Source organism: Crocuta crocuta, unplaced genomic scaffold (assembly GCF_008692635.1).
Source record: "Crocuta crocuta isolate KB4526 unplaced genomic scaffold, BGI_CrCroc_1.0 scaffold586, whole genome shotgun sequence".
NCBI classification, from domain to species: Eukaryota; Metazoa; Chordata; class Mammalia; order Carnivora; family Hyaenidae; genus Crocuta; species Crocuta crocuta.
In genome coordinates this window covers 397,156-411,219 of record NW_027532407.1, presented here as the reverse complement: position 1 = coordinate 411,219, position 14,064 = coordinate 397,156, and the positions used below count along the sequence as shown (strand labels likewise).

At 44.3% G+C, this 14,064-nt stretch overlaps 1 protein-coding gene across 1 annotated transcript in view; it reads left to right on the top strand.

Moving 5' to 3' along the window:
* ENOX1 (ecto-NOX disulfide-thiol exchanger 1) overlaps positions 1-14,064 on the top strand; it is a 418,486-nt gene that overhangs the window by 348,438 nt on the left and 55,984 nt on the right. The window contains 2 exon segments of the mRNA XM_077778774.1: positions 9,306-9,413; positions 13,690-13,746. Coding sequence (XP_077634900.1) covers positions 9,306-9,413; positions 13,690-13,746 — 165 coding nt within the window.

Here is a 14,064-nt window from a genome sequence, read left to right as displayed (position 1 = left end):
GGGGAAGGCAGGGAGGGTTGGGAGTGGGAGAAGAAACTAGACATTCTCCAAATTAGCTTCTGCACAGAGGATAAAGGCCACGTAGTGAAAATGTGCTCATTTGAAGATTCCATACATATTAAATCCTAACAATAACAGCAGCAATTTTAGGACAACAACAAAGGAGTTTTTGTGAGAAAGGAGTATTTTATCATTGATTTTTGTGTAGAATTGCTGGTACACAGTGATAATAAATGGCTGGACCTTTAGTTGGGGTTTTTTGTTAAATTTTGTACAGTTGCACCTGCTTATTTCCTGCACTGAGGCAGACGGCTCCCAGGGCTGGCCTTTGATACCACTCCCCCTCCCCCCACTGCCTGCAGACTTAGTCCCCAAAATCTGCATGTCCGTGTTTCCCTGTGTTTCCCAACCTCCTGGTCACTCTTGAAGTCTTAAAACCTTTATCACTACTGCTTCCCTTTGGAAATTTTGCAAGACGCACGAATGTGTGGACTTTTCCCTTTCTCTATAGTAAGAGAAAGCCCAGTGTTATGAGCCAGACCCCGGGAATTTGGAAACACCCATGCCTTCTGGGGGGGGGGCGGGGGCTGTGCACTTCCCCTGGTTTAGAGAATCCACAGCCTGCGCCCACACCCTGTGAGATCTTGCTCAGATGTATGCACACTGTGTATGTCCTACCATCAGACCCTTATTCGCACGTTCCAAGAAAGGCCCCCTCGTCAGAGCACGCTGGCCTGGGTGGGTAGCAGGGTGCTTCATGCCCCGGGGTCTCAGGCACCTCCTTGAGGACCCAAACCCTTGAAAACACTTGCTTTCTCACCAGCTTCCCAGAACCAGCTCAGGCTCCCAGGGTACTGATAGTCATGACCCCGGGGTTCATGGTCTCGACCTCTGACAGAGGGCAGCCTCAGTCAGGCCTGTTTGGGCTGCTTGGCTCTGACATTAGGATCTTAACAGCCAGGTCAGGGAAGAGGGCTGCACTCCAGGCATCTCTGGGCTATAAATGAAGCCTGATCCCATCATGAGCAAGAGATTGCCTTTCTGCCTAGCAATGAGAATGGCATTTAAAATTCAATATCAGAAAAGATATTGACGAGATTAAGGGCCTGAAGGAATTGATTTATGAGGAAAGACCCAAGGAATTAAATATGTATAGCCTGGTGTAATAGAATGTTAGACTCGGAGCACAATTTCATTTCTATGATCCAGTGTTCCTGTTATCAGTCATCTGAACAGTGGAGCTCTCTCCCAGAGATGTTTCCCCCCCAGGGGTCACCATGCTGGAGGCAGAGAGGAAGGCACCGCAGTTGATAAAACGGGCCACAGGCTTGGTTACCCTCGTACCTTGCCGTAAATTGAAGTGCAGTTTCATCCCCAGGTGGAAGCAGATGACATTTTAAACTAGAATAGATCTTGAGTAGTCTTACCACCTTGTGTGACAAGAAAATTCAGGCTGGTTCAATTCCATCTTTTTTTTTTCCCCCCCAAGGAGAAAAGTGAAAGTTGTTGCTACCAGGTGGCAAATGACTGTCCTTCCCCTGAGCCAGCTCTCTCTCCTCTGTCAGGAACACTGTTCGATGTGTTTGCCTTTAGGCACAGCCTTGCTTTTACGTTATGATAATACGCACTTGATTTTCCACATCTCTGACTTTCCTGAACAAACAGGGATTGGCCCAGGATTCACCGTGATGGATACAAAGCAGGCCCAGGTGGCTTCATCAGCGGGACTTAAGGCTGACATTCCCAAGTGGCTCTGCAATCCGTGAGAACCAAAACAGGGCTGTGAGGGTAGAGGGCGGCAGACAGCCTCTCCTCTGCTGGCCTGCCTGCCGTTCCTTTGTGGCTTATTCCATAAACTTCTATATCCTTTCGGAAAAAAAAAAAAAAAAAAAGAGAGAGAGCAGGTGGAGGGTGTGGAGGGTACTGGGGTGCCAGGGGAGGCAGAAGAACAGTAAGCTGTGTTTGGGTAGCAGGATCTCACCAAGAAGAAAGGATTAATGGATGAATCCAGGCACCTTCTAGCAGGACAAGGTGACCAGGGTCTGGCAGGGCTGGCCATAGGTGAGGTTCAGATCGCAGACTGAACTGTACAGAGAAATCAGGTTGGGGTTGGAGGCCAGGGGCACCACCATAGTGATGCTGTATGCTCTCAGGCGTTGCTGCGTAGCCTGGCTACTAAACCGACTGCTGCGATTGGTCCGTTCAGTCAGAGTCACTTCTACCATGGCCTCTGGAAGTCCCTGGACTTCTTGTACTTGGGCGATATTTTACTGGCTTCGAAAGCATATCCCCCTGGGTAGGGCATCTAATTTATAGCAAAGTTATGGAGAGGGAATAACATTTATTAAAACTGAATCAAAGGAGCAAAAACACATTTAAATTTAAATTGAGACCCTCTATGGGTTCAAATATTTCCAGACTTTTATGCATGAATCTAACCTTAGATAATCTGTTGGCCATACCAAAACTTTACCTTGGCAGCAAAATTATAAAATTTAAGGAAAAGGGACAAAAAAGGAGTTATAGTGTTTAACGCAAAGTTCAATCCACTGCAGCGGTCACAGAGGTATCCACAAAAGCACGTTTGCCACAAGGCTTGCTGTAAAGTGGAAATGGCAAAGGTCTAGGCAGAGGTCGTTGCTGGGGGGATTTCAAGTTGGGTGTGTCCTGATTTCCATTGTAAAGTGACAGTGCAGTGTGGTTGCCAGGGTTGGAACCATGGTTTAAAGCAGGAAAATTGAGATATACCGGTGGTAGGTCTCTCCCAGACAGTGTGGCCCTGGATACACGACTTAACCTTTGTGCGCCTGTGACTCGCCCATCTGTAAAAATGGAAATGTGACCTCACTTATTCTGGGGCTCCAAATAACATTTGTAATGCTCTTTGAATTTGTCAGAGAGAAAGACCCATTACACACTGAAGTCTGCATCCCCAAAGAGCATTACAAATGATCCTATTAAATCAGTGGCCTGGAAATCCCAAGATGTGTCAGGTACGGCATTTATTTACCTGTTATTGTCTGCCAGAGTATTTGCACTTGATTGGCATATGGATAATTGTCTAATTGGAACACACTCAGTTGTAACCACCAAAAATTGTAATAGTGCATCTGCTTAATGTCATACTCTCCGATGTTAAATTAAAATTATGCTGCAGTCAGCCAATCCAACCGAGAGACTCTTCTGATTAAGTTCTAGCTGCCTGTGAACCTCCGTAATTGAGGCACGTTAGTACTTAAACATCCCAACTAGAAAGAATATGATACAGCCGCATAAATTTCAAGTGAAAAAGAACCAGAAAGACTGACTTAAATTATCTGGTTGTGGACTATCTCATTGTTTTTATAGGACATCTAGTCAAATGAAGGATAACGATTGTGACTCAGCACTGCTCTGAATACCTAAATATTAGCTTCATGAGTTTATGCTTTGTAAACAAAAGAAAACGTTAATCTTGAAGAATTCAGAAAACAGCTGAGGGGTGTTGATTGTATTTTTCCTCCGGTGGTGGTTGTGTTCTGTTTTTGGTGGAACATGGGGAAGAAGTTATAAAATTATACATTCATTGAGTAGATTTCCTTAGCCTTTCAAGAAATAGTCCCTGTTATATTCAGAAGGCTATCTGGAACTGCCAGAGGAATGAATCAAAATGTCTTAAATGAGCTGCTGTTTTCCTCTGAAAGTTTCATATATCCATATGTCTCCATATGTCTAGAGCGATAAATCACCCAGTGATAGATCCTCAGGTAGCTTTTATTATTGTGGTTGTTTTGGGTTTTGTCTATGTGTGTGCCGTTTTTGTTTTGTTTTCTTTTGTTTTGTTAGATCCTGGTTTAATCCCATAGAAGTAGGGAAACCAGAGTAAGCTTATTCATTCATTTCTGTTCTCCCCACTCATTCAGCACCTATACTGTGTTAGGGATGACCTAATGATCCTGCCATTGGTAGATATAGTCTCATTGCGGAGATACCTATGAAAGGTAATCTTTCATAGTAAATGCTTGGGGAGTGTAGAAGTTAGGACAATTAACTTTGCTTGGGTGATTGAAGGAAGTCTTTACTGCAGAAGAACCCAAGGATACTACATATGGTCGTGTAGCTTCTGCCTTGGACAAAGGCACCAGGCCAAATGGGCAAGTGGGAATTTAATCGAGCCCCCACTTCACTGCTAAACTATGTGCCCTAGGGAGGAGTTCATGTCTTCCTATTGGATGGGGCTGTTTGCTATTGTATAAAGCCCTCATATGGGTGGTGCTCATTGAAAAACATTCTTTAAGTTGGCCTAAATATGAATAGGAGCCTGTCAGGAAGAATTCTGGGTAATGATCTTGTCACAGAGTCATGAAAGGACCTCACACATCCAGGAAAGGATGAGATCAGGGGTTTGGATTTTATCCAGTAGAGTTTGGGGAACCAAAAGTATTTTTTAATTATTATTATTGAAGTATAGTTGACACACAATGTTACATTAGTTTCAGGCACACAGCATTTTTTGGTGTTAAATTGTACAAGTTCTTTATATACTTAGGATATTAACCCTTTATCAGATATGTTATTTGCAGACATCTTCTCCCGTTCAGTAGATTGCTTCTTTATTTTGTTGATGGTCTCCTTCACTGTACAGAAGTTCTTTATTTTGTTTTAGTCCCAATAGTTTATTTTTGCTTTTGTTTGTCTTGCCTTAGGAAACCTATCTAGCAAAATGTTGCTATGGCTGATGTCACAGAAATTACTGCCTACCTTTTCTTCTAGGAGTTTTATGGTTTCAAGTCTCACATTTAGGTCTTTAGTTCATTTTGGGTTTATTTTTGTGCATGGTGTAAGAAAGTGGTCCAGTTTCATTCTTTTGCACGTAGCTGTCCAGGGTTCCCAACACGATTTATTGAAAAGACTGTCTTTTCCCATTGCATATTCTTGCCTCCTTTGTTGTAGATTAACTGACCATATATGCACGGGTTTATTTCTGGGCTCTCTGTTCTATTCCATTGATCTGTTTGTCTATTCTTCTGTGCCAGTACCATTCTGTTTTGATTACTATGGCTTCGTAATATATCTTGAAATCTAGGATTGTAATACCTCCAGCTTTGTTCTTCTTTCTCAAGATAGCTATGGATTTTTGAGGTCTCTTGTGGTTACATACAAGTTTTAGTATTACTCTTCTAGTTCTCATTTTTAGATGGTCATTTCTGTGAGGAGTATAGGATGAATGACGGGGGACAAGCAGATCCAGAGGAGAGGAGAGGGGCTGCCTTAACTATGACAGTGCGGATGCAAGGGAGAAAAGGCAGAGGACTGGGTGGGGAGGGTACCAGGGTGATGAAAAAATGTTGGGGGGGGGGGGGCTGTGGTTGAGGGTTTTAGGGATGAGGCAGAGGCTGTGAAGCCACCCTTGTATGTGGAGTTGAGGCCATGGGGACGAACAGAGCACCCAGAGAAGGCACGGAGCAAGAAGAAAAGAAGCTCGCATGCTAGTCGGCAAGTGGAAAGGCTCCGATGACTTCAGTGAGGAGAGTTTGAGTGGGTGCTGTAGGTGGGAGTCACAGTGGAGTGAAATGAGCTTTAAATGAGCATTAAAGGAAACCGTGGCTTTTATCACATTTACACATTAGAATTATCTGTTCGGGCACTTGTTTTTTGTTTGTTTGTTTTTTAAATATCACTGCCTAGATATTCTGAGTTAATTGGTCTTCCTGAGGGCCCAGGAATCAGTCTTGTTTTGAAAAGTTACCCATATTAAGACCCACTACCCTTGAAGTATAAATGAAAAGTTCAGCAGCTAGTGAGCATCTGATGAGACGTTTAAAATCACAAGGAGTTTAGAGAAAGTACCCAAACATTTTCTAATGAATAATCTTTATATGATTAGACAACGATTAGAATTGTCTGACAAACAGTAGAAAGCTGGGTGGATGATGCTAAGTGTTAGCATGACTGTGGGTGGGCGGACTGGGACACACATTCAGCCCAGCAGCTTTGGCGAGTTGACATCTGAGGCACGCCCTGGGAAGCGGGGTTCCCCTGCTGGGTGTGCGCGCCAGGGAATTCTGCTGCAAGCCCGTAAGGTCCCCTGCACTCACATGCAGCCTTGTACAGAGTGAGGAGAACTAGAGACCCTCTGGGTGCCTTTCTCTGGGAGAGTAGATTAGGTATAATTGGGTGGATGTACCTTGTAGATTGTTATACAGCCATCAGGAGCAACAGATTAGATCTACACATATTCACACGAATGGATCTTTAAAAAATAATCCTCAGTAAAAACATAAATAACAAGAAATACGGCAATATCGCATAAAAATGCCTACTCAAAAAACAATGATGTTTATTTTAGAACAACACATTCAAATAAAGAGAGAAAGCATCGAAAGTGATTGCCTTCATATGAAAGGAAAGGGGGATGAGAGAGAAGGCATTTTCTTTTTAAAAGTGTGAGTCTACAGAGATGAAAAGTACAGCATAGAGAATATAGTCAATAATGGTGTAGTAATTGTGTGGTGATAGTGACCACACTTCCTGTGGTCAGCACTGAGCAATGCGTACATTTGTCAGGTCGCTATGTTGTATACTTAAAACTAATATACCATTATATGTCAACTATACTTATAATTAAAGATTTTTATTTTTATTTATTTTTATTATTTATTTTAGAGAAAGAGTGCATGTGAGCAGGGAAAGGGCAGATGGAGGGAGGGAGGGAGAGAGACAGACAGAAGGCAGAGAGACAGAGAGAGAATCTTAAATAGGCTCCATGCTGAGGGCAGAGCCCAACTCAATCCCATGACCCAGGGATTATGACCTGAGCCTAAATCAAGAGTCCAATGCTCAACTGATTGAGCCAGCCACCTGGGCACCCCAATAATAAAACTTTTTAAAAATAAAATAGATAAGATAAAATAAAAAAGTAATAAAAAGTGTGATTCCAAAGAGGAATGGAATAAGATGGAAGCTTAAGTGGAAAATGAGGTCAAGGGAAGGTGTGTGTGTGTGTGTGTGTGTGTGTGTGTGTGTGTGTGTGTGTGTGAGAGAGAGAGAGAGAGAGAGAGAGAGAATAGAATAAAGAAGGGTTGTAGACATGTGGATCAAAACTGACCTAAAAATCCTTAAATCCACTCACCCGAAGTCTCCAGATCCTTCTCTATGAACATGAACATGTTGCAAAACTTACTGAAACCTGTGGGTGAGCTGAGGTCTCTGTTGGGAGAACAGTGTATTGTGAGCTGCTTCCGTGTTGTCCAAGGACTTTGTGCAACTTCATTTTCCACCGCTGCATGGTTTCCCTAGAACAGATGCACCATCACTAACCCTTGCCCTGAACATGAGTTATTTCTAAATGTTGCTGCCTCAAGTGAACAAACTCACTGTGGCAGTGAACAAACATGAGCTACCTACTCTTGACGGCAATTTCCTGTCCTTCCTTTGGCTCAATTTTAAAGGAGGTTCAAGGATCGGATCTGAAGCTTGTCTAATACGTAAAAATTCACTGGGCATCATCTAACACCAGGTCCCCCGGGAGCTGTTCTGGGGCCCGTAGCGAATGACGGTGAAGGAACAGTCACTCCCCAATGTTTGGAAGCAGTCATTTTAGGTACTTGTCATGATGCCAAGGTACCATGTGGGCTCCCTGGTTTCTGTTCTTCAATCAGGTGATGCACAGTTACATCACACAGGGTGCGAAGGGAGCCAGTGTGGGATGTGTGTACTACCTCCCGTGTGATTATGATGCAGGCAGGTGATGAAACAGGGTTGTTAGAATACTGTAAGGAAATCGCCGCTTATGCTAGGGGGCACCAAAGCCGGTTCCTAAATTTACATCCAGTGCCAGAGAAGGGAACAGAGCAAGCCAGCCCAAGAGAAAGCATAGTGTGTTTTTCTGAGAGCTTCCCACCCCCCAACATACCCCAAAACTAGGTTTTAAAGGTTTAATTTAATCCTTCCAGTTGGTGGGTTTAAGCATCAGAAATCCACTGCCAGTGTTTATTCAGTCCTTGATAGTTAAGAGCGGGCCAGGCAGCCTCCCAGCCAGCTTGTCAAAGCCCCAAAGAAGCAGCCTTGACATTGGAGACAGCTACCTTCGTGGCAGGAATGCACTAACATTTTTGATCATTAGTGTGGCATTTGTTATGTTCGGTAGCAGAAGAAATGCTCTTCTGTCTTTTCAAACTAGTCCTTTGCTGTTAGGAAGCTTTAAGTAGACACAGCTATTTCTACGGCCTGTTTTGAAGCTCTTGAATGCATTTCGCAGCCCAAGTCTATAGTCACATACAACCCTGTTCCAAAGAATTAGTGCCGGGCCACACCGCGCTTTTGGCAGACAAGGTAAGCCTCAGCATGAGTTACAGTTGACAGGGCAAGGAAGGCTCAAGGCAAGGCTTACAAAACTCCCTTCAGTGGCCCTGCTTAAAAATAGCAGTGTAGGCCATAGCTTAGTGTTTTGACAGCTTATATCAGCAGTTTTCTCAGCTGATATATTGATTGCAGTTTGGACTTCGGTCCTGCTGATCTAATAAAACATCACCGTCATAACAGAGAAAGTAAAAGGATCTTTTGTGGCCCCAACCACTTGGTGAAGTAGAGGCTCCATGGAGCCACTGTGAAGCCTGTTTTCCTGTCTTCTGTAAAATGAAGTAACGGTGGACCAGTCGATGAATTATATCAAGATTTTTTATTAATTTCTTCATCTATCAAAGCATGTTGTCTATTAACACTGTTCTCTACATTTTGACAAATACATGTTTGGTCAAAGGAATATGATGGTGCCTTTACAAATACCTAGAACAGATTTGTTTTATCGTGTAGCAATATCACAAACAGCCTAATGTGTCAAAACCTGCAATTCTCGTTACACTAAATGGTGGAGGGGGGGTGGTCACACAAAAGTTAACTGAAGGGAGTGCCTGGCTAGCTCAGTCGCTTAAGCCCTGACTCTTGGTTTGGGCTCATGTCCTGATCTCCGAGTTTGTGAGTTTGAGCCCATGTTGGGCTCTGCTCTGACAGTGCAGAGCCTGCTTGGGATTCTCTCTCTCTCCCTTTATCTCTGGCCCTCCCATGCTGGCTCGCTCTCTCTCTCTCTCTCCCTCCCTCCCTCTCTCTCCCTCTCCCTCTCAAAATACTACACTTGATCTTAGCCAAAAGGCCGAGAAGCGATCCCCTCTCAAAATAAATAAACTTTAAAAGCGAAAAAGTTAGCTGAAGTCTGGATGAAGCCTTTAAGACCTATAAAAAATCTTATGTTTTTGAATAGATATTTTTAATATCTTGCAATCGCCTGGCCATCACTCATATTTACTGTAAGTATTCTTATTTCACAGCAATTGCTGACCATCCAGGAGGAGTTAAACAACAAGAAGTCAGAACTGGAACAAGCAAAGGAAGAGCAGTCACACACACAAGCATTACTTAAAGTCCTCCAGGAACAAGTAAGTGAACACAACTGCTCTGCTTCGTGCGTCGGTTCAAACACGGACACACACGTCACTCGTGCTGGACACCTGTGCAGACGTTCCCAAAGTCAGTCTGTAGGACAGCCAGCCTGCAACCTGTCAGACCTCCTGGTAGCTTCGTTACGTGGAATCTATAACCTGTGCTCACCCCTGCACCTGGTGAGGCCACCCGAGCCTGCCGGCGGTGTGCGAAAGTTTATTCCCAAAGACAAATGAATTTTGATAAACTTTTAAACTACTGGAGGTGCAGATATATCTCAAAGCAAGCGGCTAGTTTCCTCTGAAGGGTAATAGTGAGGAGGATGTGGTTAGTATAACCCATGGCACTCATGCAGACATCTGAATAAGAACACTGATGCACAGGGACATTAAAATAAAAAAGTCTTCCCCGTTTGTGCATCAGGGCACTTATCTAACCACAGTGAGCAACAAACCTTTTCTATGAAGTTTGTAAATCTGATCGTTTCATCCTGGCTTGCTTTGATACTGAAGTGTGGCCTGACATTGATAAGTGGATTTGAAAGTATTGTCTTACAGCAGGGTAAGATGGATGGATTGCTCGGCAGCAGAGTGAAATCTGAGTGAAATCTAAGCCCAGTACCTACACGGGAGAGCTCTTGAAATGCTTTCCTACTTCTGGCCTTCCTTGCTGCCAGCAATGTAATGAATGGTAATTGGGAGGAAAAGAATCCCATAGCGTAACCCCAACCCTTTGGGGTGATCAAATTTAGCTTGTTTTACATTTCACACCCACAGTGGTTTATGAGAAGGTTATTTGTATAGTATAAATAACTTTGAAAGTGTTACATCTAAAAAAAGTGAAGTTGGGAGAATATAGTCAACCATGACTCAGTCACTTTACAAGTGATTTTTAGTTTTCTGTGGTTCCGGGGCAGGAAAATGTAGTTTGCGTTACTTTCCCCTAAAAGTATAAGAGATTTGTGAGGGGAAAGTGAAGATGTTGGCTACTTCATAGGCCTTGATAGCTTTGAAGGAAAATACTTTAGAAAACTAATGAGTATAGGATTAGTGCAGATAAAATAATGCAGACTGAGGCTGAATCTATTGTATGATTTTGGAGAAGTTAGACTGAACTGAAAACTACTGACAAAATTCGCAGTGACCTACCATCCAGGAGACCTCAAGTCACCGGGCTTTCCTCCCCCACATTATGAAGAGACACCCAGCATTGTGGTGCCGAATTTGGTCCATGTTTGCTCCTGATCAGACAGCTCTGAGCCTTGTCGTTTTGTTCAGAGCCCCCCTCCTCGATTTGCTGGGATGGGAGGGGCGGATTTGTCCTTTCTCCACATGACTCAGACCCTGCATGTACATGGTCTCTTTAGACATAATGCTATTGCCAACCTAATAGGTTTTCACTATATTCTTGTCTAACTTTTATTCACTGGAAAACCTAAAAAAAAAAGTCAGTTGACCCACTTGATGGTGGTGGTCTGGAGTCAAACCCGCAATACCTCCAGGGCATGCCTCTGTTAGACTCAAAGTCTAAACCCCAGTCACGATAACCAGATTGTGAGTTTTGCAGAAAGCACTCATATATTCTTGCTGTCGCATGCACTTTTAGAGAGCGAGATGTGCACGCACAGGCAGTGGCGAAACCTCATACTTCCATCTCTATTACTTCGATGGGGAACAGGACGAAGATGCAGAACACCCAAAGTCAATAGAGCACTAGGGCCTGTGACTGGGAAGGAACCCTGTTTTGGTCTGCTGTGCTAATTTAAAAGGCACGGCCCTTTTCAAACAAAGGCATCAGAAGGCCATGTGTCTGAGCAGGCCAGTGACACACCGCAGCTACATGTACTTGGCTGGCATGGCCACCAGCAGGCTGTTGTCCTGAGATCCCCGAGCCAGGTGGCCCTGTCATCCTTGCGGTTGGGAGCACACGGTGGGCATGTTCCTTCCATCTCCTGGCAGCCGCCCACACGCCGCAGACACTCACTCGTAAACGCCCTCTGTACTTCCAAGAGCATTGCCCTGAAAGGCTTTCTTTGGCCTCATGTGGAGTAACCACGTGTGTAGACACATCTTCAGTGCCTGCACACACACGGCCTAAACAAATAGCATCACTCCTGGACAGTATGACTGCATGGGCCTAGAGTTGCTGTCACACACACACACACACACACACACATACATGGCGGGGGACGGGGGATGAGAAGATACACCTTTCTCTGAAGACTTGGTATTTTGCTATGTAAAGCGATGCCACTTGATGGGAATCCTAAAAAGAAAGAATACGTTGTGAGGCAAGGCCCTTACCATCATTAGGCCCCACCCCACCCCATCCACGGAAGGCAGCGTTATTCCCTGGGCTCCCCAGAAGGTTCCCGGCTCCCCTTGGTTGCTAGGACACAGCTTCTCTAGGCCCCCTCGGGCCCCCTGGCTCCCGCCCCTCATCTCCTGTACCAAGGTGGCAGAGTCTGCCATCCAGAGCTTGCTCACAAGCCCAGGTAGCCTCAGACAAGATGCGCCTCTGCTCCACCTGCAGGAAGGGAGTAGCCCGAGGCCAGGAGGGCAGGGAGAGGCCGGTGAGGGCACAGCAGTGGCAAGCCCACCGCCGCAGGAGGAAGAGGTGGGCTGGGGCCGGTCTGGCAGAAGAGAGCAGGGGAGGGAACAGAACCTGCAGACAGGGAGCGCTGAAAGATGGGAGGCCATGCATGGGACTGCACGTCGCAATCTGCATAAAAGGGAGGAGAGCCATGGCATGTTTGTGCTGGGAAACATGGAAAGGTGGAGCGGGCCCTTGCCTTCTGCCGCACAAGAACAAAGCTTTCAGAGCTAAGCCCGCTCTACCTGATGGAGGCACGAGCCGCAGGTCCTAAGGTGAGCGAGAGGGTCGATGAGAGAGAGAGAAGGTGAGGAGCTCCTGCAATGAGGACACCTTCGGACAGGAAAACACGGAGGGTTTTGTTCAGTCCTTCTGTGCCCTCTGATAAAGGATGGCCTTGCTACGGCACTGGTCCCCTTTTTCATCTCCTATCTGTGACACACTGTATGTGTCATGTACAGAAACGCCCATGATGTAGCCCCGAAGACCAGCGGGTGGAATTTTTTTTCCTAAATGGGAGTGATGCAGAAACGAGCCGAAGAGCCTCTGGTCTGTAGTCAGCTGCCCCAGGCTCAGGTTTCCTTCCTTTCGCAAAGCCCTCTCTTGGCCCTGACAGCGTATGGCTTTCTTGCTGAGGGTTTGACATTGCCTTAAAACACACACACACACACACACACACACACACACACCAAAGAAGCTTTGGTTTTAATATGTACAAATAACCAGAAAGAACCAGCATGTGGATCAGACACATTGCGGGTGTACACGTATGTCTTTTCTTTCAAACCTGAAGGATTTATTTCCCACCATTTTATTTTAGGCATAAAAAAGGATGATACAGAAGATGCTGCTTCCTAAGCATTAACAAGCCAGGAAGAAGTGCTGGCAAACAGCTGTGAGGCCCACCTCCCCTTTGCCCTTGCTCTCTGCTTCCAAATGTCTGCTTTGAGCCAGACGAGGATAAAATGCCAATTAAAGGTTTCCAGAAATCTCCAGATAACTGATTATTCCTAAGCCTTCTGAGAGAGAGTAGTGTTTTCAAATGTTCACTGATAAAAATCTCATTTGAGCAATAGCTTTTCTTCTAATGCCTCAGTGACCAAGGAAATGTCTTCTCAATTCTTCCTTTGCAAAAGAAAAAAAAAAAAAGAAAATCATCTTTCTGTTTAGGCCTCCAAAAAAAAAAAAGTGCCAGTCATTCAAATATGTTCTCAAGGAGGACAGGTACGGTAGCGCTGCGCTATGTTAGACCAACTGGAAATCCATCATTCACCAGTAATCATTAGTCTAACATCAGTTAGCTGGTGGCAACTTGCAAGCACTGCAGGGTTTAAATTAACAGCAATACAACTAGGAAATGAAATCATTTATTATTCTTAAGAACCAATTTTATATATTTTATGCCTATGGAACTGCTTTCTAATCTTATTATTTAAAAAATAATGACCAAGACCCATTTTTTGCCAGCCATCAAGTTTTCTAAAATATTGGTCTCAAACTAATTTCAATAAGACTCATTAAAATTATGTGCTCCGTTTGTTTGTTTTTTCTTTTCTGGGAAGTTTTATAAAGTGCAACCTAAGATAATTCAGAGTTAACAGGATGATATTTACTTAACAGAGATGCTTGCTTACTCATTTGGGGTTTTTGTTCTGTTTTGTTTCTTCTTGAAATTTGCAGTTAAAAGGTACCAAGGAATTGGTCGAGACCAATGGCCACAGCCATGAGGACACAAATGTAGGTACCACTAACCCGGTATTTACTCTTGTTGCTTGATGTTGGTTGAATGCCCACAGATACGTGGCACTTGATTTATAACACAAAGGAGATCAGAAATCCTGCCTCTCAGTGGTGTATAAGATTACTCTGAATGGTTTGGCAATAAAATATGGTAGACAGACACACTGTCATCAGCTTAGATTACCAAATGTCAATTTAGAGGTATTTGAGCTAATCTCTACCATGAAAATTCTCATCTCCGTGAATTTGAGTCCTTTGTATTTTCAAAGCTATACACTATTGACGTGTTGGGAGGGCACATGGAATGAGACCAAA